A 26,808-nucleotide genomic window follows, 5' to 3' on the forward strand; every position below is an offset into this window, starting at 1 on the left:
GGATTTTTTAACATTTTGAGGTCAGGCCTAAATGGGTCAAATGATAAGGGACAATATCGGTGGCACCCAACTGTAGGTAGCCTGTCATGTGTCATTATGTTCCATTTCATACTGTAATTCCCTTTCCCCTATACTGTACTTTACTGTCAAATGTTCCAAAATAAACTTAACATCCACCTGGATCTTGGGTCCTCTGATTACTTTCATATACATAATACATCTTAACCCCTTTCTCTCTCTTAATCACTTCTCTCCTTTGTCTCTACCCATTATATGGTCTTGGCTCAGGTTAATCCAGGTGATCTGAAGCAAAAAAAACAACAACAAAAAACAATAAAATAAGTTTTTGTTGTTGTTTCAGATACTTTGTATTTGTGATTTATGATACACTGCAACCAGTGATATTTGCCTAGAGAGGTTGAATGGTGGAGATCCGCTCATAAATCTGACGTTGCATTAGTCCACAACGTGGCTTCGCATGCATGGGAATTCAACAGGGGGTCCACAACCCATAGGGGCTCCTTGCAGGGGGGCCGCCAAGTTATTGTTTCAAAAAATATATTTTACATATTTAAATGATAAAACAATTGTACACAATAGTATGTGGTAGGGGGTCCGCGCTTTGTCTATGTCAAACACCTTTGGGGGTCCTTGGCCTGAAAAACATATAGTCCATACTGAGGATTTGGGACTGCAACTACATGGCTTGCTAGCTCTCCTCTTTCTCTTTCTCCCTTTTCGCACATAGCACACGCACGCACGCACGCACGCACGCACGCACGCACGCACGCACGCACGCACGCACGCACGCACGCACGCACGCACACACAGTTTTCATGACTCATGGCGTTCTGAAAAATAGCAGCAATGGAGCAGCAGGATGTAAGGATTGAGCAAGCAGATAACTCACCGCTCTGAATTCAGTGACACCACCCCCAACATGTGAACTTCAATTGTTATTTTCTTGTTTTGGTACTAGTCTTGCAACAGTGTAAAACGAGATGACAATACTGTCTCTTTTCAATACAGAATTGTATTTCGACATGGACACTATTTCACAATGGCTATAAAATATCCAATGGAAAGGATAATTAAAAGGAAGTCTTCGTGCGCCTCTAAAGGTCAGAGGAACAAGGAACTGCAGCAACTCCACCCAGAGGAAAGAGGTCACGATCAGACAACAACCCTGACACTCACACAGATCAGCACAAGGTAAGGTCAAGACATGAGCATAGAGTAGTTCATGTTACTAAGGGAGGAGAGGACCTTTTTAACAAAGCATTTGACCCTGGAACAACATATTTTCAGATGGGGGTTGGCGGCCAATTACATAATCTTGGAGGTCCTTGACATGAAAATGTTTGAGAACGACTGACATAGAAACATGGGTTTTTCAGAAAACTGTCAGGATTTAGAAGACATTTGTAGAATCGTCCTCAGATCTAAATGGGTTAAATGTTTTGTTGCCGTTTCTTAAATGTTTTTAGTGGTATGATGATTCTTCATTAATTGTATGCATTTGCTTATTGTAGCACTTTTAGAGAAGTGCATTACAAATAAAAATCCATTATTATTATTATTATTATTATTATTATTATTATTATTATTATTATTATTATTAATAATAATAATAATAAAATATGTTACTTTGATTCTACAAGTCATATAGTACACTTTGTATTATAGTCACAGCAGGCTAAGGTCAGACACAGCAACGTAATTTGTGGTCCACTATTCATACAGGCCTGCAGGCAGAAGCTCATTTAATCCTATGTTATAGTATTTCGTGGCATCTGTGTTCTTTCATGCCAGATGACGTTCTTCCTGCTGTTTGTGATGCTGGCCGTTTGTGATGCTGATCCACAAGGTACAACACTTCATTATAAGAAATGATTTTGGTTGTGTACAGTTGGAGGCCATCGATATTGTCCTTTTCTTTTTGCTGAGGTTTGCGTGATCTGCGCAAAAGGACAGTTAACCCATTTTGGGCGGGAACCCCTTTTGGTGTTTTAAACATTATGTTATAATTTAGCTATTGAAAAATAGCAGATCTACAAGCTCATAGCGCGCCACCGAGTGGCGCGCTACGAGCTTGTAGGTCTGCTATTTTTGAAAAATCGTGAAAATATTTATTTCAGAAAACTGGAGGATTTAGAAGGATTTTTTTAAATGTTGAGGTCAGGCCTAAATGGGTCAAATGATAAGGGACAATATCGGTGGCACCCAACTGTACTGTATAGACCTAAATAAAATAGATGTTCTTACTGTTCCTCGATGCCAGGCATCCAGTGCCATCCATTATTAATGAACGTCTAATGCGTTTCCAAGGCCTACATTGATGTCAGACGGAAACCTTGCATGTACAAAACCGTTACTTTTCAGGAAATTTAAATAAGAACCTGTATTCATGTAATTATTATTTAGCCGCTTAATAGTTAATACTTGTTAATGGTTAAACATAATATTAAATACACCAACAGACTTAATCATTTTTTACAAGATTCTTAAAAAAAATAAATGTAAATGAACAATTTTCGCAACATTTCCACGACACTATCGATACAATGTTCATGGAAAAAAGCACACATATATGGACATTGGTTCTGCTCGAAAGCAATGTTCAAAGAAAAATGTTACAATCCTCAGTGTTCCCATTTGTAACTGAAAGTATACAAAAGTAACCATATGGAGTTTTATGGACCTATACACTTTCAGACTTAAATTAACAATATGGATTTTGCAGTGTCATTGTAGTCTCCTGATTCGCACCTGGTTCGATTCGAGCACATCTTCTTGTTGTCTCTTTTGTCCTGATGGACAAAAAAAACATGTAGTCATAGTTAGTCAGTAGCTTTGGTGCATGCAGCTTAAAAGAAGTTCACCAAAACATGATCGAAGAGAAGAGATGAGGAAGTCAGTTTGTGCCTGTTGCCTAATCGGTGTGAAAGGTTGTTAAGATTCTATGGGAATCCAAGTATGTTTTGGATCCCAGAAACTCATCTCCACTTTATTTTAACTTGTCTTGTCTGTCTGTTTGCAAATTCAAAACAGATGGGCAGTATTTTTAAGAGTATAGAACAGAGCAAATTTAGCAAAGAGATAGTTTTAACTTTTGGTTTAAAAAGTCAAAGGTCAATGTCACAATATTGACATTGGTTTGGTGTGCATGTTCATGAAACGTAGTGGGAATAATCAGTAGACTGCCTCGAAGAGACATGTCAATCTAGCGTGGCATGTTCAGATGCAGAATTCCAAATGGCAAATATACTGTATACAAAGATGAGGTTTTATGTCTGTTGCGGTTCAATAATTACAACAATGTACAAAGTACAATAACGATGGTGTACTACCTTTGACAGCACCGTCACTTTTGACAAAACAGATTTAGTCTGTTTGTTAAAAGCAGTTTTTTTTAAAACTCAGACTCTTAGCCCCTACTCTCTCACCTAAACTATTGTAGATGGCAATTCATTCAGTCCAATTGTTTTCTTCTCTGATGCAAATTGAACTTGACCACAACACAATTTCGACTCTGTCATTTTCTGTTTAGACCTTACAGGTAAAATGTTCACCTTCCCACAGCAGACCAACTCAGCTCACGTGAAGCTGAGGACAACTCAAGACACATTTGAAGCTGTGACTGTTTGCCTGAGGTAAGTTCATAGTTGAGTTAGTTAACATTTCTGTGGTGAAGTTCTTATTTCACAAAACAGTAAAATAAACATGAAACATAGTAGAAACAGTGGATGACACATGAACCAGCGCACCATCATGTTGGGGGTGCTGGTGTCAGGACATGAGGTTAGCTGTGGAGGGAAATACATTGTGTACGGCTGATGGTGCAACTTTTTGTGCTTGTCACATTCTTATAGGCAGAAGTGAAAGTGATTTGGGTTTGTTGCATTCTGGCAAATTTACACTCATATGTCCAGCTTTGTCAGACATTAGCTGTTCACAGACATATGAATGGACAGATGAATGGACAAACAAAAACACGCACGCACGCACGCACGCACGCACGCACGCACGCACGCACACACACACACACACACACACACACACACACACACACACACACACACAAATACACACACACACTGACAGGGGCAATTATATAATATCCGCTTGCCAGCCTAGTGGCCTGGCAGAGATATTCAAATTCAAACTCAGAATATCATGATCATATACTGTATGGTCAACTCAACTGACTAACCAGATAACCCAATGATGAAATACTATGGTGTCATAATTGTACATCTGCCTTCAGGTCCTTTACAGACCTCACCAGGAACCACGGCCTGTTCTCCATGTCCATTCCCTCCGATGTGAATGCATTCCTCATCTTTAAGTCGGAGCCTGCCAGCCAGATTCAACTGTGGAGGGGCTCGACAAGTGTGAACTTTGATGGGAAAGATTACAAGCTTAACACCTGGCACCACATGTGTTCCACCTGGGATTCCAAGACTGGACTGGGACAGCTGTGGTTGGATGGAAGACCTACTTCCAGGAAATTTCTTAAATCTGAAATGATCAAAGGAACTCCAATGATCTTGATAGGACAGGTAGACCGAACAGACGCAAACGTCTATCATGCATCTATCTATGGATACAGTGACTAAATTAGACGGTAGCTGTGATACACTAACACATACTGTAGGTTGGAAATGAATAATAAACATTAATGTATTGTTTAGAACAAAGAGCATACTGTATTTTCAATGTCTCAGAGCCATTGTCTCATTTGCATTCAATCTTAATATGAATCCCTTTTTCAATGAGCAGCTCAAATTACTGATTACAGTATAACGCCACGTTTTACCTTCCTTCAGCCATCAGGTGGTCTTCTTTTACAAATAAATTAACATAACTTCCAATGGAAAATAATACAGCAGGTCACTTATGAGGTCTATGGTTTGTTTTAATGTCTTATGTTGGGCACATGGAACCTCATTGTTACTGCTCCAGCTAATGTTGATTCTCTTCCATGGTTACAGGAGCAGGACTCTCATGGTGGTGGGTTTGATGCTTCTCAGTCCTTTGTTGGGATGATGACTGACGTCCACATGTGGAACTATGTCCTCTCGTCCTGTGAGATCCAGCGGTACATGAACGATCTCAACTTCAGCCCAGGGAACGTGCTCAACTGGAGGGCTCTGGACTTTGAGACTGTAGGAAAGGTGGTTCTGGAAGAGAATCAAAAAGGCTGTGTTTAATTAATCTGGATCAAAACTGAAGGAATCCAAACTGCACTCAGCAGGTGAAAGAAGGCCTCATGTTCTCTGAATCTCAACTATGAGTATAATGTTCTGAAAACCAGAATTGCTGGCGGATGTATGTTTTGAAGGTCCAATGTGATTATTGACTATTAAAATTGCAAACACCTTTGTTCTTTGTTCTTTAAGTAGCAAATTCTATTCTATTCTATTCTTGTTAAAAGCCAAGTTGTAAATATGGCATGTGGATGTTTATAAATCTTGAAGGGTTTCTGAACATTTTACCCAGTAATCATTAAGGAAGTAGTTCTATGTGGTGTTGTTATAACCACCAGACTATACACGCACGCACGCACGCACGCACGCACGCACGCACGCACGCACGCACGCACGCACGCACGCACACCCAGGTCTCCACCCAAGGGAAAGAAGTATGAATCTTAACAACCATTCACGATCTCACACAACAATCTGACACTCACACAGATCAGCACGAGGTAAGGTCAACGAGCAGAGTACTTTATGTTACTGGATTAGTATTGTTAGTATAGTTGTTGTTTTAAGTAATGTGAGGTCTGCTATTCAGACAGTCCCACAGGCAATTATAGGTCTCATTTAATACTATTTAATATAGAATTTCATTGCTCAAGATTCAATATTCTAAATGTTACGTACAGTAGATCTTATGTGAAAGTAGCCTTAACAAGAGTAAAAATCCTCAACATTTTAGTATAGCGCGTTAACAACAAAACACCAAAGAAATGACTGAGAATGGCAACAATAGTGATTAGTTGGAAAAATATAAATTGCAACAATGTCCAAACTACAATAAAGATGGTATTGGTTTGTGTTCTTTCATGACAGATGAAGTTCTTCATGCTGCTTGGGATGTTGGTTTTTTGTAATGCTTCTCCACAAGGTACAGTAGCCTACAATGCATGGTTTACTTACATATAAAACATTACAGTACTTTGGTTGCAACAGTCTAGACAGACATACAGAGGGAGAAAGACAGACACATACGGTGTAGACGTACAAATAGATGGATAGACTTACTTCTTAATTTGAGTTGAGCTAACTGTCCTCCAGCTGTGGAGGCTGGAGCCCATATACAGCCATGGGCTGTGCCTAAATAAAATTATACAATCTGAATATGGGAAAACAAGTAAGAACAAGGTGTATGTACATACTGTATATATCTTCCTGAAGCAATTATTTTTTAAAGGTTTACAATCATTCAAATATAGTGTTACTGTTTATGCATACCCTTGCACACACTCCGTTCAATGCATTCCGTTTGCCTCCCAGCAGGAAAAAAAGAAAGTTTGAGCAAACCTTTAAAACAAACTGTACAAGTAAAGGGTTTCCCTTTCATGGCCTCATGTGTTTTCTCACATCAGATATAGACAAGCCTTTGCTACAAAACTGTACAACTAAAGGTTTTTTACAAGGTCCAAATAGAAACATGTTAAAGGTGATGTGCATAGCAACCGGTGCCCGGCTGTAGAGCACCAAGTCGGTAACCATGCCCCACCCGGCAATGCAATACCCGCTGTACCCGTGTCAGAGTACCCGTTCCACCCATCTGTCTGTGTCTCTTTTATGCCCATATATAGCGATTTCTGTATCTGTCGCTCTGTGTCCCTTTATTCCTATATGGAGTTCTTTGTCAGGCATGCTCAAATATGGAGTGTTGTGATGTCAGAACAGGCCAGCTCCATATACTGTATGGAGAAGTGATGTCAGCTGTGTCCCCTTTTATGCCCATATTTGGAGTTCTTTGTCAGGCATGCCCAAATATGGAGTCTGGCCCGGGCAGAGGCCTTTTATGGCGGTTCTGGACAATCATGGGTCCGACCGACTCGACACCGGGCATTGCATTCCCTGTGGTGCTGTGAAACGCGCATATCAAATTTGACACACACACACACACACAGAGACTTGGTGCATTTATGAAATTGTATATATTGAAATAAGTCCCAGATTGTATAGCAAGGTATATTATATATGTTCAAATTATTTTTACATTTTGACAATCATGTAATCATGTCTGTTTAGTTGACAATGACATCACCTTCATCTCTCATTTTCTGTTTAGACCTTACAGGTAAAATGTTCACCTTCCCACAGCAGACCAACACAGCTCGCGTGAAGCTAAGGACAACTCAAAACACATTCGAAGCTGTGACTGTTTGCCTGAGGTAGACCTGATGCGATCCCAAAAAATGCCTTTATACATCCTAACAGTTTTCTGAAATACTTTTCAGAATAAGTCAACGTTCACAAAAAAATAAAACCTCTGTTACAGATTAAAAAAAAAGAGCTTAAACCTTAATTTGGCTTTTACTGATAAAGTAATTACTTCGAGCCGTCAGAGATATCCAGATTCAACTCAGAATATTATGATTATACTGTATTATATACTGTATATATATATACAGTATATATATATATATATAAAACGGACTAACCAGAGAACCCATGACATACTTTGGTTGTTGTATATCTGCCTTCAGGTCCTTTACAGACCTCACCAGGAACCACGGCCTGTTCTCCATGTCCATTCCCTCCGATGCTAACGCATTCCTCATCTTTAAGCCGGAGGCCGCCCGCCAGATTCGACTGTGGAGGGGCTCGACAAGTCATGTGAACTTTGATGGGAAAGAGTACAATCTTAACACCTGGCAAGACGTGTGTTCCACCTGGGATTCCAAGACTGGACTGGGACAGCTGTGGTTGGATGGAAGACCTACTTCCAGGAAATTTCTTAAATCTGAAATGATCAAAGGAACTCCAATGATCTTGATAGGACAGGTAGACCATACAGCCACAAACATCATGCATATTCATCTATGGATAGTGTGACTAAATCAGACGGTAGCTGTTATACAACATACTGTAGGTTGGAAATTAATTATAACTTCTGGGCGGGAACCCATTCTGGTGTTTTACCCCCTCAGGCCGGGAACCCATTTTGGGGTTCTGTACAGTATGTACAGTATTCAAAAATGTAAAAAAAAATTGATGCTGCTATATAAATATTTGAAGTTTTTCAGAAAACTTAGGTCAGGATATAGAGGCGTTTTTAGAATCGGCCTCAGGCCTAAATGGGTTAAAACATTAGGAAATTATTGTTTTTACAATGTCTCATTTGCATTCTAAATTAATATACAATTCCTACAGTATGGAAGTTAACAAATTCCTGTTTACTCTTATACAGTATAACACAAAGTTTGACCTTCCTTCAGCCTTCAGGTGGTCTTCTTTACAAATAAAACAACATAACATCCAATGGAAAATAGTACAGCGGGTCACTTATGAGGTCTACATATGGTTTGTTTTAAAGTCTATGTTGATTCTCTTCCATGCTTACAGGAGCAGGACTCTCATGGTGGTGGGTTTGATGCTGCTCAGTCCTTTGTTGGGATGATGACTGACGTCCACATGTGGAACTATGTCCTCTCGTCCTGTGAGATCCAGCGGTACATGAACGATCTCAACTTCAGCCCAGGGAACGTGCTCAACTGGAGGGCTCTGGACTTTGAGACTGTAGGAAAGGTGGTGCTGGAAGACAATCAAAAAGGCTGTGCTTAATGAATCTCAAAATGGATGGAATCCAAACTGTCACACACAGCAGGTGAAAGAAGGCCTCATGTTCTCTGAATCTCAACTATGAGTGTATAATCTTCTCAAAACCAGAATTGCTGGCAGGTGTATGTTTTAAATGTCCAATGTGATTAATTAATGTACTATTAAAACTGGCACTGCAAACACTGTTTTATTTGTTCTTTCTTTACATCAAGTAACAAAAAGGGTCATTCAATTCTTTCACATTATATGCCACTATACTGTATTTCCATCACTCTTCAACAACTTGGCTGTGATAAAAGCCACGTTGTAAAAGGCACCTGGGTGTCTATCTATCTTGAAGCGTTTCTGAACATTTGACACAGTAATCATTAAGGAAGTGTTCTTTGTGGTGTTGTTATAACCACCAGACTATAATTTTCTTAGGAAAAGTGATCATTACATTGTCATTGTCATTACAAAACAACATCCCATCTGATTTATGGATGGACATTAATTAAAGTAGGCTAATTAATTACACAGGAAATACATTCCATGACATATTGCATGCATTCTAGCAGAACAGGTCTGTTCTGTTTAGCCTAGAACTGGAGGTCTAGAACTTGATTTTCTTTATAGATTATTTCCAACTATAAGGTATATAATGAGAGCTCAATGTTGAAAATGAGTGGTATTCCCCTTTAAATAGAAATGCATATTTATTATTGGTTCATTCACTCAAAATGGCAGATGAAAAATATATGTTCTATTTTCTTCTTACATAATATTCTAGGTGCCTGTATGCCTGTTCCCCTTTGTAAGCAATGTGTCAATGACTTACCATGTGTCAGTATGGAAACAGATGTAGAGCTGCCCCATGCTTTAATAAAGAAACATTATTTTGGTCAAGAAGAGCTTCAGCAACCCAACTGGCCAACTGAATCCTACCTATTGCTCAGCTTAAACAAAACACAGGGCACAGGACTACCTACAATTTACAATTTTTAGGAATTTAGCAGACACCCTTAATCCAGAGCGATTTAAAATAGTCTGAAGAGGTGAGTCTTCAGACTACGGTGGAAGATTGGTGGAATTGATCTCTTTGGTCCAAGAAGGGGACAAATTATTTCACCCTTCTAATACGAGCTTCTACTGAAGTTGAATAAGATTCAAGTTTATAGTTTTAATCATCTGTCATGAATGAATGAATGAAGACAATATTGCCTACATTAGAATTAATTCCTAACAAACTGATTACATTGACTGCAGAAATTCACTTATTTTCTCCTTTAAAACAAAATACCGGTAGATTACCTAAAAATCTAAAATAAAATAACAAGCGCTGTCTCCATTGTGCTTTTTTTTTTACGTGTATGTTTCTCTGTCACAATAACCTCCCAGCCGTTGTTTTTGTTAGTTTCCAACATCATTTTGTTGGTTCAATCACTGTGTTTTGTTATGGCTTTCCTGTAGCTCCAGTTAGCTCATAACATTAGTTGTTGTCACTTGTAGCGTTGCAGAGTATGGGTTCAGACTTCCGCGTTGCGGCGTTTCAGGGCTTAGGAGGCAGCCAATCATGACTAGGTCGCTAAAATAAAACCCAGCGAGTGCATAATCCGGCAACAGCATGAGACGCGGCAGTGCCGTAGCCTGGCTAATAAACCAGACTAATATCACACAACACTGTCGCGGTATATTAGTCTGGGCTGGCTCCACTTGGATTTCATTTCCCGGGGGGCGGGTTCAAACATTTTCTCTTTGACGCAATTGGTCAGAGCTACTGTCAGTCAAAAGTCTCAAGCATTGAACGTCACTGTACCAAAGCCCGCCCATATTGCATACCGTGTCCCGATTGGTCCGACCTGTTCTCGGTTGTAGGAAAGAGGCGTGCTACTGAGCCTCGCCAGACCGTAATCCGCTGGTAGGCAATTTTTTTTTGCCAACGGCTGATTCGGTCTGGTTTATTAACCAGGCTAGCAGTGCCGGGGGTAGGACCGGCAGCTGCTGGAGTAGGTGGATGGATTATGACAGCTCCATTCCGCTGCTCTGTCGGTCCGTTTGGCAGCCGCGCTCCAGCTGCCGCAACTGCCGGTAAATTGCCGGTAACAGCCGCGGCGCTGCTGGGGGGAGGGGCGGCATGTGCTGGGGTATTATGTCACTCCACCGCCGCACCATCTCGTGGCCACTGCTTCACGCAGCAACTGCCCCTAAACTACCGGTAACAGCCACGGCGCTGCCGGGAGAAGGGGCGGTAGCTGCCAGGGAAACTGGGGGGATTATGACACTCAACTGCCGCTCGCTTCCACGGCAGTGCGCCGCTGAGAAACACTACCTACTGCCACAGGTGTTCCGCGGCAGATGCAGCTGCTGGAAAATGCACTCGCTCTCTCTCAGAAAATGAGCGATCATAAACCCAGGTTTCACCTGGCAAAAATCCTTTACTGTAGTTCCATACAAGTTCAAATAGGCTTTGATATATTAGTTTTGAATTAATACAAATTATACAGAAGAAATGGAACAGGGATTTTAGGTTGATTGTTTTATTGTTGTGGAATCTGCAGTAACTTCACTGTCTGAATAATGATCACATGATCATCCCCCCACTGATGCGCACAGGCACGTGCGCACACGCACGCACGCACGCACGCACGCACACACTCACACTTGTGCTGAAACATCAATTTCAAGCTCAGTTGAGGAAGGACGTCTTCCCAAAACTCTAGTGTGCAGAGGAACAAGGACCCAGGTCTCCACCCAGAGGAAAGAAGAAGTAAGAATCTTACCAACCATCCACAATCTCACACAACAATCTGACACTCACACAGATCAGCACGAGGTAAGGTCAACTTTATGTTACTGGATTATTATAATTAGTGTAGAGTTGTTTTGGTTAACTATCTGCATGCAGTCACATCAGGTGAAGGACAAAGCAAAGTAATGTGAGGTCTGCTATTCATACAGTCCCACAGGCAATTATAGGTGTCATTTAATCCTATTTAATAGTATGTCATGGCTCATGATTCTTATATGCAAGTAGCCTAAAGTAAAAATCTTTGATATCTGAAAACCAAGAAATGTCTGGGAATGGCAACAATAGCGAGAGGAGGCCATCTCAGGAGAGGTGGTATTTAAACAAATACAAACTGAACTGAAAAGACAAAGAACTCTTGACTCAAGAAAAAATAAACTGACACCAGAAACTGACACCATGGCACTTCTTAACAACAGAAAAAAAAACCTTTTGTATTGAAATGCCTTGATATGTTTTTGTATTGAACCATGTAACTTATGTAATATATGCATACATTGTAAAACCCTGAATAATTCTCAATAAAGTATATATAAAAAGCAACAATAGCGATTAGTTGGAATAATATCAATTGCAACAAACTTCAATAATAAAGATGGTATTGGTTTGTGTTCTTTCATGCCAGATGACGTTCTTCCTGCTGCTTGGGATGTTGGCTTTTTGTAATGCTACTCCACAAGGTACAGTAAAATACTTGTTTACTTAAAAACCTAAGCAAGTTTGGTTTGGTGTACTTACATGTATAAGACATTTCAGTACTTTGATTGTAATGTAACAGTTTAGACAGACAGACAGACAGACAGACAGACAGACAGACAGACAGACAGACAGTCTGACAGACTGTCAGACAGACATGTAGCAGATCTACAAGCTCCCAACGTGTGAAGATATGAATATGATGCAGTGTGAGCTTGTAGATAGGCTATTTTAACAATTTTATGTATTTTTGATGATTATATATTTTGTAAAGGAATGGTTTTGGTCATACAAGGTTTTCACCTGACAGCAATATATCTGACTATCAGTATCAGTCAGTTTGACCAGATTGCATTCAAATTGGCTACTATGAGTATGAGGTTTCCACTTGACAGCACTCACGCAGTTGGTTTGATTGACACCCGAACACATTGACATGTCAATCTTTCGTAAAACGAGAGTCTAAAATTTTGTAGAGTTATGGGTCCATTTGGTTGTATTTGTACAGGTCGCCCATTCTCCAAACCATCATATATCGCATGATTCGCATCGCTCCGCACACACACGCTGTCGGTAGCAAATGTGTTACTGTCTGTTACCCATTAAATCAGCGAGTCTGCTGCCACATTTTAGCGGCGCTCCGCTGTTATCTGCCCCCCCAATGTCGTAACTGTTCCATTAGTTGGCTCTGGGACTCGGACAGGCGAAATGGCCAACTGTCTAATCGTAATACTTAGGCACAAACCAACTATTGTCGAAGAACAATATTGATGTAACTAAGAGATTCGCTGAGTGAGCTATATTTTATATACAGAGATTTAGAAGGAATAAGCAAAAGCGTGATGCGGCAGTCCGCTGTGTCTCCTGCATGAGAGTAGGCGAGAGTCGAGATGACACTTTGTGGAGTGGGCGGTGGCTTCCAGGCGTGCGTGTGTGTGAGCGTGTGTGCGTGTGCGTGCGTGTGTGTGTGTGTGTGTGTGTGTGTGTGTGTGTGTGTGTGTGTGTGTGTATGAGCCAATGGAGAGGGGAGGCAGTGTTGCCAGGTCCGCGAATTATAAGCTAGTTGTAGTGCGTGTAAGTAGTGTGTTGAAAGGTGTTTTTGTGGGCTTTTGAAATTTGCGGACTTGGCAACACACAGCAGAAAGATCTACCGGTCGACTAGCGGTGTTGCAAGTTTCCAGGGGAAACACTAACCAGCACCTTCTACGAAGCTGCTGGTAAAAAGATGGATAGGAGATCGAGGCAGGAAAAACTATAGAAGTAAAGGGTTTCCCTCTATGGCCTCATGTGCTTTCTCACATCAGGGGCCCTAACTTGCGTCAGAGGCACTAAATCCGTAATTTGGCATTGTGTAAGACTCAGAGTCGTGCATAATAGGTGTGGTTTGGGCGTTACTATAATAAAACCAATCACCGTGCCACATGACATTGCCTTTAAGAGAAGACTGCACAATCCATTATCCATTAGCCATTATGCTCAGTGCAATTTTGCCTTAAACTATGGCCCATGGAAGAAGCATGCGTCGCTGCTTTGAAATACATTTATATTTGATACAGAGGGTTGTTTTGTGTGTCCAGTAGCTCCTCTATCTATCATCCACTCCGCGACCAACACAGTCTCACTTGCAATTGTGTATTGCCCCCCCTCCCCCGTGCCGTTTCTTTCTTCTTCTCTTTTTCCACAGCGCACAAAACCATATGGATGCATTAACAGCCAAACACTCATTCATTTCATTTAGCCATAACATAAATAGGCCATAACTAAAAACTCAAATCTGAAGCATTTAAAAAAATATATGTATATAGATCGTGATTGAATTGTCTCTCTATGAAACAGTATATCAAGCGAAAAGCTCGAAAAAACTATGAATAGGCCTTAAGGCCAGCCTAACGACATCGCCTGTCATCAGGCTTATGGTCTCATAATAAAGAATGACATAATATTGTTTTCTAAAATAACAACTGTAACAATGGTGCACCCAGTGTCCAATCTGCCTCAAATTACTATTGACATTGACAACCCATCTGTCTTACAATTAACATGGTTTATATTTCTCAATGGAAGTGTATAGGAAGTAGGCTACCTTTAATTACTGCAGATGTGTTAGTATTATATTACCATATTACGGATTGGTTAAATTGAAATGTATGTGTTGAAATCAGTTCCAGATTGTATAGCAAGGTCTATTCTAGGTGTTCAAAAGTGTGGCTTAATATTATTTTTACATTTAGCCAAAAGTGTAACAACACAGATGATATCCTTTAAGTCCTTTAAGTTGTTTTCTTTCTCAGATGAAAAGTTTAGTATAGACAATGACATCACATTTCTTCACCTGTCATTTTCTGTTTAGACCTTACAGGTAAAATGTTCACCTTCCCACAGAAGACCAACACAGATCGTGTGAAGCTAAGGACAACTCAAGACACATTCGAAGCTGTGACTGTTTGCCTGAGGTACAGGGTAGACGTGAGGCGATGCATGCTAAAAACGCCTTATACATCCTGACAGTTTTCTGAAAAACTTTACAGTTCACTAAAAATATATTTATCATTTCTCTCACAAAAAAATATTTTAAGCATTATGTTATACTTTAGCTATTGCAAAATAGCAGATCTACAAGCTTGGTGCCGCGCTACGAGCTTGTAGTTCTGCTATTTTTGAAAAATCGCGAAAATGTGGCACAAATCTTTGAATATATATTCTTTCAGAGTGAGCGTTTTTAACTCAAATCTTTGTTTCTGGGGGAGTCCCTGGAACAACATATTTTCAGATGGGGGTCGGCGGCCAATTACATATATTTTTGCGGGTCCTTGACATGAAAATGTTTGAGAACGACTGACATAGAAACAACAGAAGGCATTTGTAGAATTGTCCTCAGCTAGGTCCAAATGGGTTAAACCTTAATTTGGCTTTTACTGATCATTTTCATTTCATTTCATTGTATTTCGCACATGAGTGTATCACAATACAGTACAAATCATAATAGATAACAATTCATTTGTCTTTCATACAGTATATCTGATACACCCATGACGAAAAGGAGCAGGAAGAAGAATACATTCTTATAAATACCTGCCCCCTTTTCACTTAAAAGTTAGTTTACTTTAATGATTGGCGCATACACATATCTAAACAAAACAAAAAAACAAACAAAAAACAAAAGAGTAAAACAAAACAAGCAAGAAGTTGAGCAATGATGTGCAAGAAATGATAGCTCTAGCGTTATATGTTAACCTATTCGTCGTAATAATTACTTTGAACGCGTCACATATCCAGATTATGAATATGAATATATGAATATTATGATTATACTGTATGGTCAACTAACGAACCAGAGAACCCATGACATTCTTTGGTTGTTGTACATCTGCCCTCAGGTCCTTTACAGACCTCACCAGGAGCCACGGCCTGTTCTCCATGGCCACTCCCTCCAATGCCAACGCATTCCTCATCTTTAAGAAGACAAGTCAGATTGAGCTGGACGTTATGAGCACGACAAACGTGAACTTTGATTGGCAACAGTACAAGCTTGACACCTGGCACGACGTGTGTGCCACCTGGGATTCCAAAACTGGACTGGGGCAGCTGTGGTTGGATGGAAGACCCACTACCAGGAAATTACTTAAGTCTGGAAGCATCAAAGGAACTCCAATGATCGTGATAGGACAGGTAGTGTTGTACAGCTGAAAAAGTGCATCATGCATGCATCTACTAACCTGACTCCGCCAGATGGGGCAGCAGAGAGTACACTGGGTTCCCCCCTCCTGCTCCCATCTGGGAACTCTCAGGCAGACTTGATGCCTGGCCACAAAACGGCCTGGCCAATCAGCAGCAGCTTCTAGCAGCTTCTAGCAGCAGCTTCTAGCTTCTAGCTGCTGCTGAGCAGGAGGGGGGAACCCAGTGTACTTTCTGCTGCCCCATCTGGCGGAGTCAGGTTATGCATCTACAGACATACCTCATGAACTGTTTGTCTCCTCATGCCAAACAACTTTCGTGTTAAAATTGATGTACTCCCGGTATCTTTGATACAAATGCACGTAAATTTCGATTTCGAACTTTGGACCAATAAAAATGAAGGTTTTATGAGCCAATGCAAATTGCAGTTTTATGAACATTCTTCGTCTGCCCCTAATACATAAATGCAGAGTCACATGTTTATGAGTAGATGTGTTGTTGAGCACTGCTCAGTTCACACAGGTGTGATTTGTCTTATTTGGCCCGAACCCCTGCCCTATGGCAGTGGTTCCCAAACTTTTTCATGTCAAGGACCCCCAAATTGACACTAATTAGCCCGCGGACCCCCATTTCAAAAGATATGCCAGGGACCTCTCTAAGAGAAGAGTCTTACGGCTCTAGCATTGATTCTCAACCTGTTTAATTTCAAGGACCCCCAGTTTGACATGCATATTAGTGTACAGACCCCCATTTAAGTAAGGGATAATATCTGGCCAGGTGGTCATTGTCGGGAGATTATTCACGGACAGGGAGTTTAACCACCGAGGCGAATAGAATCCATTTTCGGTACTATACTGCTTTGTCTATTTCTCGCTCAAATGTTTTCAAAAACATTTTTGAGAGCAATGTTTAGATGTAAATGACATTGTGTGTCACTAGTGTGTATGTGTTTACATGGCTGTCATGTTGGAAACAGCAGTAAATCAAGCGGGCGCAGCCGTGCAGCTGGTGCTCAGAGGGTTTGATTAGGCAGCGGTCTGTTATAGAGCGGAGCGGTCATTATCAAGACATAACTCACCGCTGAATTCATTGATTGACCAATCGGAATCAAGCATTCAACCAAGCCATGTAATAATGGCATTTATATCTCTGGGACCCCAATTTATATTGTAAATGTTAATTTAACTCTGAGAGTGTACATTTGTATACACTCTCAGAGTTACAGGCCCATAAGGGTCCATTTGGTTCCAAACTATAATTTAGCTGGGGACCCCCTTGAACTCCCTCAAGGACCCCTGGGGGTCCCTGGACCCCACTTTGGGAACCACTGCCCTACTGTATGGAGACACAAAGAGTAGCTGAGGTATAGTTAATCTCATAATAACTTGATTATCACATTATTGTTTCAAATGAAGAGCATATACTGTAAGTATACACTCAATATATGTATATCTGAGTTTTTCTCTCATTTCCAATTTGAAAACCTGTTTTCAATGAGCAGCTCAAGTAGGTAAGGAAGTTAACATTACTGTTTCCTCTTATACATTGTAATACTAGGTTTGACCCTCCTTCAGCCTTCAGGTGGTCTTCCACGTATGATGTCTATGGTTTGTTTCAATGTCTATGTTGGGCACATGAAACCTCATTGTTACTGCTCCAGCTAATTGATTATTTTCCATGCTTACAGGAGCAGGACGCTCATGGTGGTGGGTTTGATTCTGATCAGTCCTTTGTTGGGATGTTGACTGACGTCCACATGTGGAACTATGTCCTCTCGTCCTGTGAGATCCAGCGGTACATGAACGATCTCAACTTCAGCCCAGGGAACGTGCTCAACTGGAGGGCTCTGGACTTTGAGACTGTAGGAAAGGTGGTGCTGGAAGAGAATCAAAAAGGCTGTGTTTAATGAATCTCAAAACTAGATGAATCCAAACTATTAGACACAGCAGGTCTCATATTCTCTGAATCTCAACTGCAATATATTAAAGTGTATAATCTTCTCAAAATCTGAATTTCCAAACTGTGGATGTCTGTTTTGAATGTCCAATGCGATTAATGACTATTAAAAATGTAACGATTCCCCCTTCCCTGTCTTTACATCAAGTAACAAAAAGGGTAATTTAACATGTACATTCATCACTCTTGTTACAAGTGAGGCACTACACGTATTATATTGTGTTACGCTACTTTGTGTTGCGTTGTGTTGTTATATGTTATAGGCCTCCTACACGATCATCCATGTACACAATATGACATTATGTTACATTACATTAAGCTACACCATTCTCTAATAGACCCCCAGGTGTGGTTAGAATATTGGAATATGTCTTCCCTGTATACAGCTTTAATGTTTGTCTTTCAACAATGCTTGTTTAAGAAAACGATAGAGAAATGTAATGTTTGTTTTGAGGACTAAAACAAACATTAGCACTCGTTGCTTAAAGAAACAAAATGATGTTGTAATTGAGGTTGTAAGATGAGCGCCCCTCACTTCACACAGGTGTGATTTTTGTTTTATCAAAAGGCCCAATCGGGGCCCAGGTCAAAAGCCCCAATCGAGGCCCAGGTCAAAAGGCCTTAGTGATAGCTATGTTAAATGCTTCATCATTCAGGCCTTACTCAGCCCTTGTCTGAAAAATATCAATGGAGCCTGCAGTCTGTAGGGATTGAGCAAGTCACTGCTCTGAATGTAACCACCCCCAACAAGCAGAGATGGGCAGTATTTGAAATACATGTATTTGAAATACGTATTTGAAATACATGTATTTGAAATACGTATTTGAAATACTTTTTTGTATTTTGTAATTTGTATTTTGCTGGGATAAAAGAAATGAGATGTATTTTGTATCTAAATACTTTCAGATCTAGTATTTTCTGTATTTCAAATACATAAAATACTTTTGAATGTCATTTTACACAGCCTCAGGTTTAAACTGTAGGGGCAAAACACATGCACCCACACACCGTGGGCACATTTGAGCCGACAGGCGCGGCCAAAGGAAGCTGACTGACGACGTCTTTCCAGAGTTTTAGACAGCTGATGGATGGAAAAGAAGCTCCACCCCCGCGGCTGACTGCCTCGACTGACAGATTCCCGGAAACGCTCTCCTCCGCGGCAGTCAGCCGAGGGGGTGGAGCTTCTTTTCCATCCACCAGCTGTCTAAAAACTCGGAAATGACGTAAAATACAGCTTCTTCTGTCCGCGCATGGAATCTAAAGTGTGCTTAGGCCCACACACAACACAACACAATGTGTGATGTCACTTCTGAATTGGCTTACACTCATTGAACCACAAATGAGAGGCAGAGTAGGACGGGCCTTGAGTTGAGACTTTACCTCACATCTCCAAGTTGCAACTAAATGATTACTTGTTCCCCAGAGATAAAAGGTGTATTAATCTAAACATGATTATTGGATATTGCAAGCTAAGGCAAGCTTACAACAGGACATATTTAAATATTAGTAAAGTAGTGGAAGGTGGAGGGAGGCTTTAGAGCTCTTATATGGTCAGCTGTGTGCTGACCTGCATATAAGAGGTCCTCCCTGTTCCTCCCTGGGGGGGGGGGGGGGGGGTCAAAAGACCGTAGGTTTCGTTTTTGGCTAGGTGGCCCAGCCTTCATCCAATCAGGATAGAGAGGGGCCTTCCACCAATCATGATTGAACGGGGCTTGGTGTGTGTGCTGTTACAGCCTGTTGCGTTTCTCCCCACTGTAGTGCGTGCATGTGCACATCTTGTTACCGGGGAAGACCGGGGGGGTTTCCAAATCACTGAATGCTCCTTTAATTTATAATCTATTCATCTTAGTCATTAGTATCTTGTTTACTTTGTTTTTTTATTGTTGGTTTAAATGTAAATTGGTGGTAGGCCTAATCAATCAATCAATCAATCAATCAATCAATCAATCAATCAATCAATCTCTTTCTACATTTTTCTCGAGGTAGAAGTCAAAGAGGAGTGACAGTGATGAATCAGATGGCCAATTCATTCCTTTGTGGGTCCTGTTTGATACAGTTATAGCACATTGATTTGCTTAAAATATAAAGTGTATCATTCTTAATAACCTTCAATGTATTAGACCAGTGGTAACCAACCTTTTCAAGCCCAAGAGCCCATTTTATTCCCAATTGTAAGCCATGATCTACCACTAAAATTTGTTAAAAAAAACACTTGTTTTTTGCGATGTGTGCACACATCCAGAGACTATAGTTTAAGAATAAATAACTGATAGTTATATAATTAATGCTTAAATATTAAGACAAATGTATTAGAAATATACATATTATTATTATTATCTTATTTGTTGAGGATTTTTTTAATAAAACAAAACGCAAAGGACATGAAATTAATTGCTTATATAGCACAATATTTTGTTTCTCAGTTCGATGAATATTCACATTTACAGATGTTCAAATGACAAATGCATACAAATGCATACAGTACATATACAGTATATATACCAATAAAGCGAAAAGTGGAGATGTCATGTTTAAGATCATTGAAATGAATGGCAACAGGATAATCACGGTCATTTCTTCGAATAGAGCTCTTATGTTCACTCATTCTCTGTTTGAACTGTCTAGTAGTTTTCCCAATATATGCTAAACCACAGGGACATTTGATCATGTATACCACATGGGTTGAGACACAAGTATATATACAGAACTGTTGACAAAAACAAAGAAAAAAGAAAAAAGTTTTCGGTAACATGTGTCACCACATATTCTACTCACTCTCGTAAGATAAAGGCTATGTTCAAAAAGCACTGGCACATTTTAACCTCTGAGTCTCTGACCCTGAATTATTGTCATTATTTAAGTACCCTCCCTTGTTTTCTTTTAAACGAGTAAAAAAATGTAAAAGACCAACTTGTACATTCTGACTTTCAGTCCCCTAAGGTTTCACTTAGACAGACCTTATTGAGTCCTCTGCCACAGGGCAATTATCCATGTGGCCATTGTGCCCAGTGTGGTAATACACACAAGACGTCCTCTTTTAATCACCCCCATACTGGAAAGAAGTTCAAGATTAACAGCATTATAACTTGTGTCTCAACCCATGTGATATACATGATCAAATGTCCCTGTGGTTTAGCATATATTGGGAAAACTACTAGACAGTTCAAACAGAGAATGAGTGAACATAAGAGCTCTATTCGAAGAAATGACCGTGAATATCCTGTTGCCATTCATTTCAATGATCTTAAACATGACATCTCCACTTTTCGCTTTATTGGTATAGAACAAGTCAAACTACCAACCAGAGGTGGTAACCATGATGTCCTGCTCAAACAACGCGAGGCTTACTGGATACACACATTGCAAACCCTCTACCCGAAAGGGTTGAATGATGAGCTATTATTAAATGTTATGCTGTAATCCATAAAATGTATTCATTATATTATTGATTTGAACTTCATGTCCAGTGGGGTACTAAAAGCATCTTCTTTTTTATCCTTTATGTCCACTCTTGTTTGAGTATGGACCTTTTTGACATTTATTTACTTCTTTAATTGTATGTTGATTTCCTTATGTATTATGGCATGACTTATATATTATTCCCTGTATTGTTGTAATTGGTGACTTTCAATAATATACTAGGAATGTTCTACAGAAGTACTGCACCTTTAAGTCACATGACTGGGTTCTTCACAGCTGCTATCTGATGAATGATTACTATATACAATTTGATTGGTTGTCTAAACCTACTGTTTTTATTTAATGTATTTAATGAATGTCAGCCTATTCTCAAACTATGCCTGAAGAAGGCCGGAAGGCCGAAACGTTGCTATGACTCTTTAAAATAAAGTTCTTGAACCAGCAAGTGGCGGTGTGGGGGTCTCTCCCCCTTCCTCATGCCACAGACATACAACATTTGTGATCAATACAGATTTTGATGGCATCGTGACTACGAGCTGTGCGGCCTCTCTCCTTTCTCAGTCATAGTTATCTCCTGCGGTCAGCACCTCCCCACTACTGGTGTGCGCTCCTACCTTCCTGTTTGTGTGATCAATAATTTGACCATGAATACATAATAAACTAAATGTGCTGCACATTTTTTAAATTATACTAGAATAATACAGAAAAGTCAATTTACGGCACTTGGCCTATAATGACATGCCCAAACAAAATGGAGATGCCAGGGTTAAAAAAACCTTACGACCACCAGGTGACTATAAGTCGGTCATTAACTGTGGCATGATGACAGTTTATTCCATATTTGAGGTTTCAATAATTGGGTCTCATCAGTACAGTTAGTGCTTCCATCGCATGTTACATAACATGAGAAAAGGGCCATTTAGGTGCAGAGGTGAGTGGGTGCGTGTTATATGGTTATTGTAGAGACTGCTTGCTTTTCAGAGGACAGGGTTGCTTGAGGTCATGAGGAGATCAAGTTCTACCAGTTCTACCTTATCAAACCGAAACTATTTGGTTTGGTACGGTAGCTTCGATAGTTGGTGACATCTTGATGAGACATCCTAGAGACAGTCTTAGACCTTGCATAGCTGTGATGTCATGCATGACAATGGAACAATGGAAACAGAAAGATAAGAGTCAAAACCATCATGTACATGTACGTACATGATGAGTGATTAGATAACGATAAAAAGAGCATGCCAGGATTTAAAGGAATGCACTAGTCACAACTAGTTCCATGCAAGGGCTACTGTAACTTTGATCATAGGTGAACAAGCTTCTAAGTGGAGATTGTGGAAGTTGTGCATAATAGTCAAACAAACAAACTCCACATGTCTGGGGCCATCACTGCGAGCTATTCTAAATGCACGTTCTGTGTATTGGTAGTGATGGACTGCAGTCTGACACCCGCTCACACCGGGATCTACTTGAATGGCTCGTGCGAGCTACTGGTAGCTTGCGAACCCCTGGTTGGTTACCCCTGTATTAGACATTCTGACAGGTCATTAATTTAATATTTGGCAATTAATTATGAATTTACTTATTATATACATTTTAATGAAAATGTATTTTCAAAATACAAAATACGTATTTGTATCTCAAATACATTTCTCAGACCAGTATTTGTATTTTGTATTTAAATACATTCTGTGACCCAGTATTTGTATTTTGTAACAAAATACATTTTCAATGTATTTTGCCCATCTCTGCCAACAAGTAATAAAGGCAATTGTCATGAGTCACTTCTAAATGCCTGCTCTACAGGGAATTGCTACATAATACATATTTAAAAGTTCGACATGAATCCTATTTCACAATGAGTAACGAATGTGCAATGGAAAGTATAAGTCTTCAATGTTGCAACTCTAAAGGTCAGAGGAACAAAGAACAAGAGCCACGGTCTCCACCCAGAGGAAAGAAGTAGAGGTTAAAATGCTCCCATGCATGAGTCCACTATCTCAACCTGACACTCACACAGATCAGCAAGGTAAGGTCAAAGACATGCATGAGCAAAATAGTGTGATTTTACGAGTGGTAATCAATACACTACACATTAGACACAACAAAGTAATTTGTGGTCTGCAAATGACCACAACGAGCAGTAGTTCATTTAATACCATGTGTACCAGTAATAGTACCGTACCGTATCTGTTTTTGTTGTTTAATGCCAGATGAAGTTCTGCATGCTGTTTGTGATGTTGGCGGTTTGTGATGTGACTCCACAAGGTATGTAACACTTAATTATAAGAAATGATTTTGGTTGCAGTGTAACATTCTAGTCAGACTCACAGCCACACAGAGAGGAAGACATGCAGGCACCTAGACCTATAGGACAAATAGATGGATAGATTTGAGTTAGTTCTTAAAGGTAGCGTAAGTGATGTTTTTGTTCAAGCTCTATTGTGAATGGCAATCTTTGCTATAGAGTTTGTTCAGTAACACCCATCTCTCATCAATTAACAGAATATATATTTTCTGGTGGGTTGCCAATCTCAGCCAATCAGGAGAGAGTACCTATTCATCAGCTTATTATTATTTTGTATTATTATTTAACCCTAGAACACTAAACACGGGTGATTTTCACTCGGACGATTATCTTTTTGTCATAATGTTGCTGATGTCTGAGGTGGGTGGGCCTTTCAGTACCTACATGATGCTCAGTGACATCATAATGTTGCTGATGTCTGAGGTGGGTGGGCCTTTCAGTACCTTCATGATGCTCAGTGACGTCATAATGTTGCTGATGTCTGAGGTGGGTGGGCCTTTCAGTACCTTCATGATGCTCAGTGACATCATAATGTTGCTGATGTCTGAGGTGGGTGGGCCTTTCAGTACCTTCATGATGCTCAGTGACATCATAGAAGGTAGCTTTGTTTCCCTGCCCACATCCCTGTTTTTTTCTACAGGCAGGTGTTCAGGTGTGAAATTCACCCGAACACCTGCCTGTAGCCCGTGTTTAGTGGTAGTGTGATGGAGAAAAATGCTATACACATGTATTGCTGTACTTCAATATATTTTGATGAAAAATATTTTGTATTATTTTTTTATTTATATGTTTAGTGATGGTGTAACAGAAAAATATGTGTAGTATTCTATAGGGTTAAAAAAAAGCACGTCAGTCAATAGCAAGGTTATTTCTGCTATGCTACCGAATTTGGTGATATGATACACACACAGTAATGTAGCCACATTACTATTGTTTTCTAAAATATTTTTGGACACTTACTGTACAGTATATATACCGGTAATTCTTTTCAGTTTTGAATTGTAATTCTGCAGGGTCTATAGCGTGACATGTTGAGATGCAGAATTCCAAATGACAAATAGTAAAGCCACAAAGTTATACTGTTTTATGTCTGTTGGGGTACAATAATTGCAAAGATGTCTGAAGTACAATAACGATGGTGTACTTATAGTGTCCAATCTGGTGTGCCATCTGCCTCAAATAACTTTATTGACATTGACAACCATTGTAAGACTACTCTACCATACAGATTGGTTGAATACAATTGTAAAGAAAGCAGACCTCTTCCTATCACCCGGCAGTGGGGAGTTTCTGGCTGACCAGGCGGAAGCAGTATAGAGAGTTAGAGACCAGGATTACTGCATGTTTTATGTGAGGTACCTACCCTAGGCCTAGGGGACAAGGGGAGAACATGCAGACTCCACACAGAAAGGCCCTTTCACCAACCCCATATGATAACACGTTCCAAGCGCCCACAGCATCTCTGGCGGGAATCAAACCCGGGACCATCTAGCTATGAGGCGACAGTGCTACCGCTGCTCCACCGTGCCCCCCTTATGATAATTTCTTCATTTGTGATTTTCTGTTTAGGCCTTACAGACCTTACAGGTAAAATGTTCACCTTCCCACAACAGACCGACACAGCTCACGTGAGACTAAGGACAACTCAAGACACATTCGCAGCTGTGACTGTTTGCCTGAGGTAAGTTCATAGATGAGCTAGGACTAGGAGTAACTTTAGAAGTTAACATTTCTGTAAGTGTGATGTTATCATATCATACAAATTATGTCACCTACAAGAAACTGAAACACAGCATGCTGTAGAAACAGCGGATGCACCACAGATCTGGAACTGGAAAAGTACATTCCTCTGTCTGAGCACAGATGTCAGGGGGGCGGGGGTGCAACAGATGGTGCAACTTTTCGTGCTTGTGGTGTCCCCTATATGAACAAGTGATTGTGATTTGGGATGATTGGATCCCAAATCTTCTAGTCTAGATGGAATGGGGGGTTTACACACATTTTAACGCCACCTGTTTTTTCTGAATCCTTGAAGGGTCTATTTTAAGATTCTGCCAGGTAACAAGAAAAAAGAATGTCCCAAGGGGTTAATTTTTAACCCTTTCTTACACATACCCTACCTAAATATGGAAATTAATGGAGACAAGAGAAAACAGCATAAATATTGACAGAAACAACCTACAGGGACAAATGAACACATGTTTCCAAACAATTGGGACCCAAGGAATTCAAAAAATGTTTATTAAGAAGATTCTATTTCGGGACAAAAATAGCTAAAAATGTTCGGATCACAACAGTTATTTTCTGAAGGGTGTATTTTAAGATTCTGCAAGGTAACCAAGAAAAATGTCCCATGGGGTTCATTTTTAACCCTTTCTTACACAATCCTACCCAAATCCTAAAAAGAAAAGAAAAAAAAGAAAACAGAATAACTTTTGAAGGAAACAACCTACTGAGACAAATGAACACATGTTTCGATACAATTAGGATTAGGATAAATGGTTATTATTAAGATTCAAGCACATCTTGACTCTAATACAGGACAAAAACTGCCAAAACATTAGCTGAAAACGTTCAGATCACATCTATACTTCTCTTTTCAGTAACTTTTTGAAAAAATCCACCCTATGCGTGTAAACCCCCGTTCCATCTAGACTATATTATCGATGCAATGAAATTACCGGCCATGCCAGCTCTACCGGATTCCAACCCGGTCACAACCTCTGTGGTGGCGGGCAGGGACTTTACCACCTCCACCTGAGTGCGTATGAGGAACACTTTTACAGTAATACCAGGCTATACTTAGTATAGCCCCTACTTAAGTATCTAAAAGGAAATTTTAACTTACTGGAATGAACCAGATGAACAAGGAAGAAGGAACAAGGAGCAAGGAACAAAGGAACCTGCAGATCCACATAGTCTCCACACAAATGGATAAATAGTAGAGGCGATGAGTCCACAATCTCACTCAACTCAACAACCTGACACTCACACAGATCAGCACAAGGTAAGGTCAAGACATGAGCAGTTTGTTAGGCTACTGTGAAGTGTGTGTGCTATTCATACAGGCCTGCAGGCAGAAGCTAATTTTATCCTGTTATAATAGTATTTCATGGTATCTGTTTGTGTTCGTACCGTATCTGTTTTTGTTGTTTAATGCCAGATGA

The 26,808-nt window shown here is 40.1% G+C and overlaps 3 protein-coding genes across 3 annotated transcripts; all 3 read left to right on the forward strand.

Annotated features, from left to right (window-relative positions):
- Positions 1-1,119: 1,119 nt before the first annotated feature.
- Positions 1,120-5,392, forward strand: LOC306924799 (serum amyloid P-component-like). The gene is made up of 5 exons (XM_079503447.1): positions 1,120-1,212; positions 1,813-1,867; positions 3,551-3,653; positions 4,268-4,562; positions 4,995-5,392. The coding sequence occupies exons 2-5, from the start codon at positions 1,813-1,815 to the stop codon at positions 5,211-5,213; spliced, it is 672 nt and encodes a 223-aa protein (XP_079359573.1). The 5' UTR covers positions 1,120-1,212; the 3' UTR covers positions 5,214-5,392.
- Positions 5,393-5,627: 235 nt separating this feature from the next.
- Positions 5,628-8,933, forward strand: LOC306924798 (serum amyloid P-component-like). The gene is made up of 5 exons (XM_079503446.1): positions 5,628-5,710; positions 6,078-6,132; positions 7,312-7,414; positions 7,730-8,027; positions 8,589-8,933. The coding sequence occupies exons 2-5, from the start codon at positions 6,078-6,080 to the stop codon at positions 8,805-8,807; spliced, it is 675 nt and encodes a 224-aa protein (XP_079359572.1). The 5' UTR covers positions 5,628-5,710; the 3' UTR covers positions 8,808-8,933.
- A 2,584-nt stretch (positions 8,934-11,517) lies between these two features.
- LOC306924744 (serum amyloid P-component-like) lies at positions 11,518-18,039 on the forward strand. Its single transcript, XM_079503375.1, has 5 exons — positions 11,518-11,616; positions 12,215-12,269; positions 14,636-14,738; positions 15,663-15,954; positions 17,648-18,039. Exons 2-5 carry the CDS (start codon positions 12,215-12,217, stop codon positions 17,864-17,866), a joined length of 669 nt encoding a protein of 222 aa, XP_079359501.1. The 5' UTR covers positions 11,518-11,616; the 3' UTR covers positions 17,867-18,039.
- Positions 18,040-26,808: the final 8,769 nt, after the last annotated feature.

The sequence above is a fragment of the Electrona antarctica genome (assembly GCF_951216825.1).
Source record: "Electrona antarctica genome assembly, chromosome: 6".
Lineage (NCBI taxonomy): Eukaryota > Metazoa > Chordata > Actinopteri > Myctophiformes > Myctophidae > Electrona > Electrona antarctica.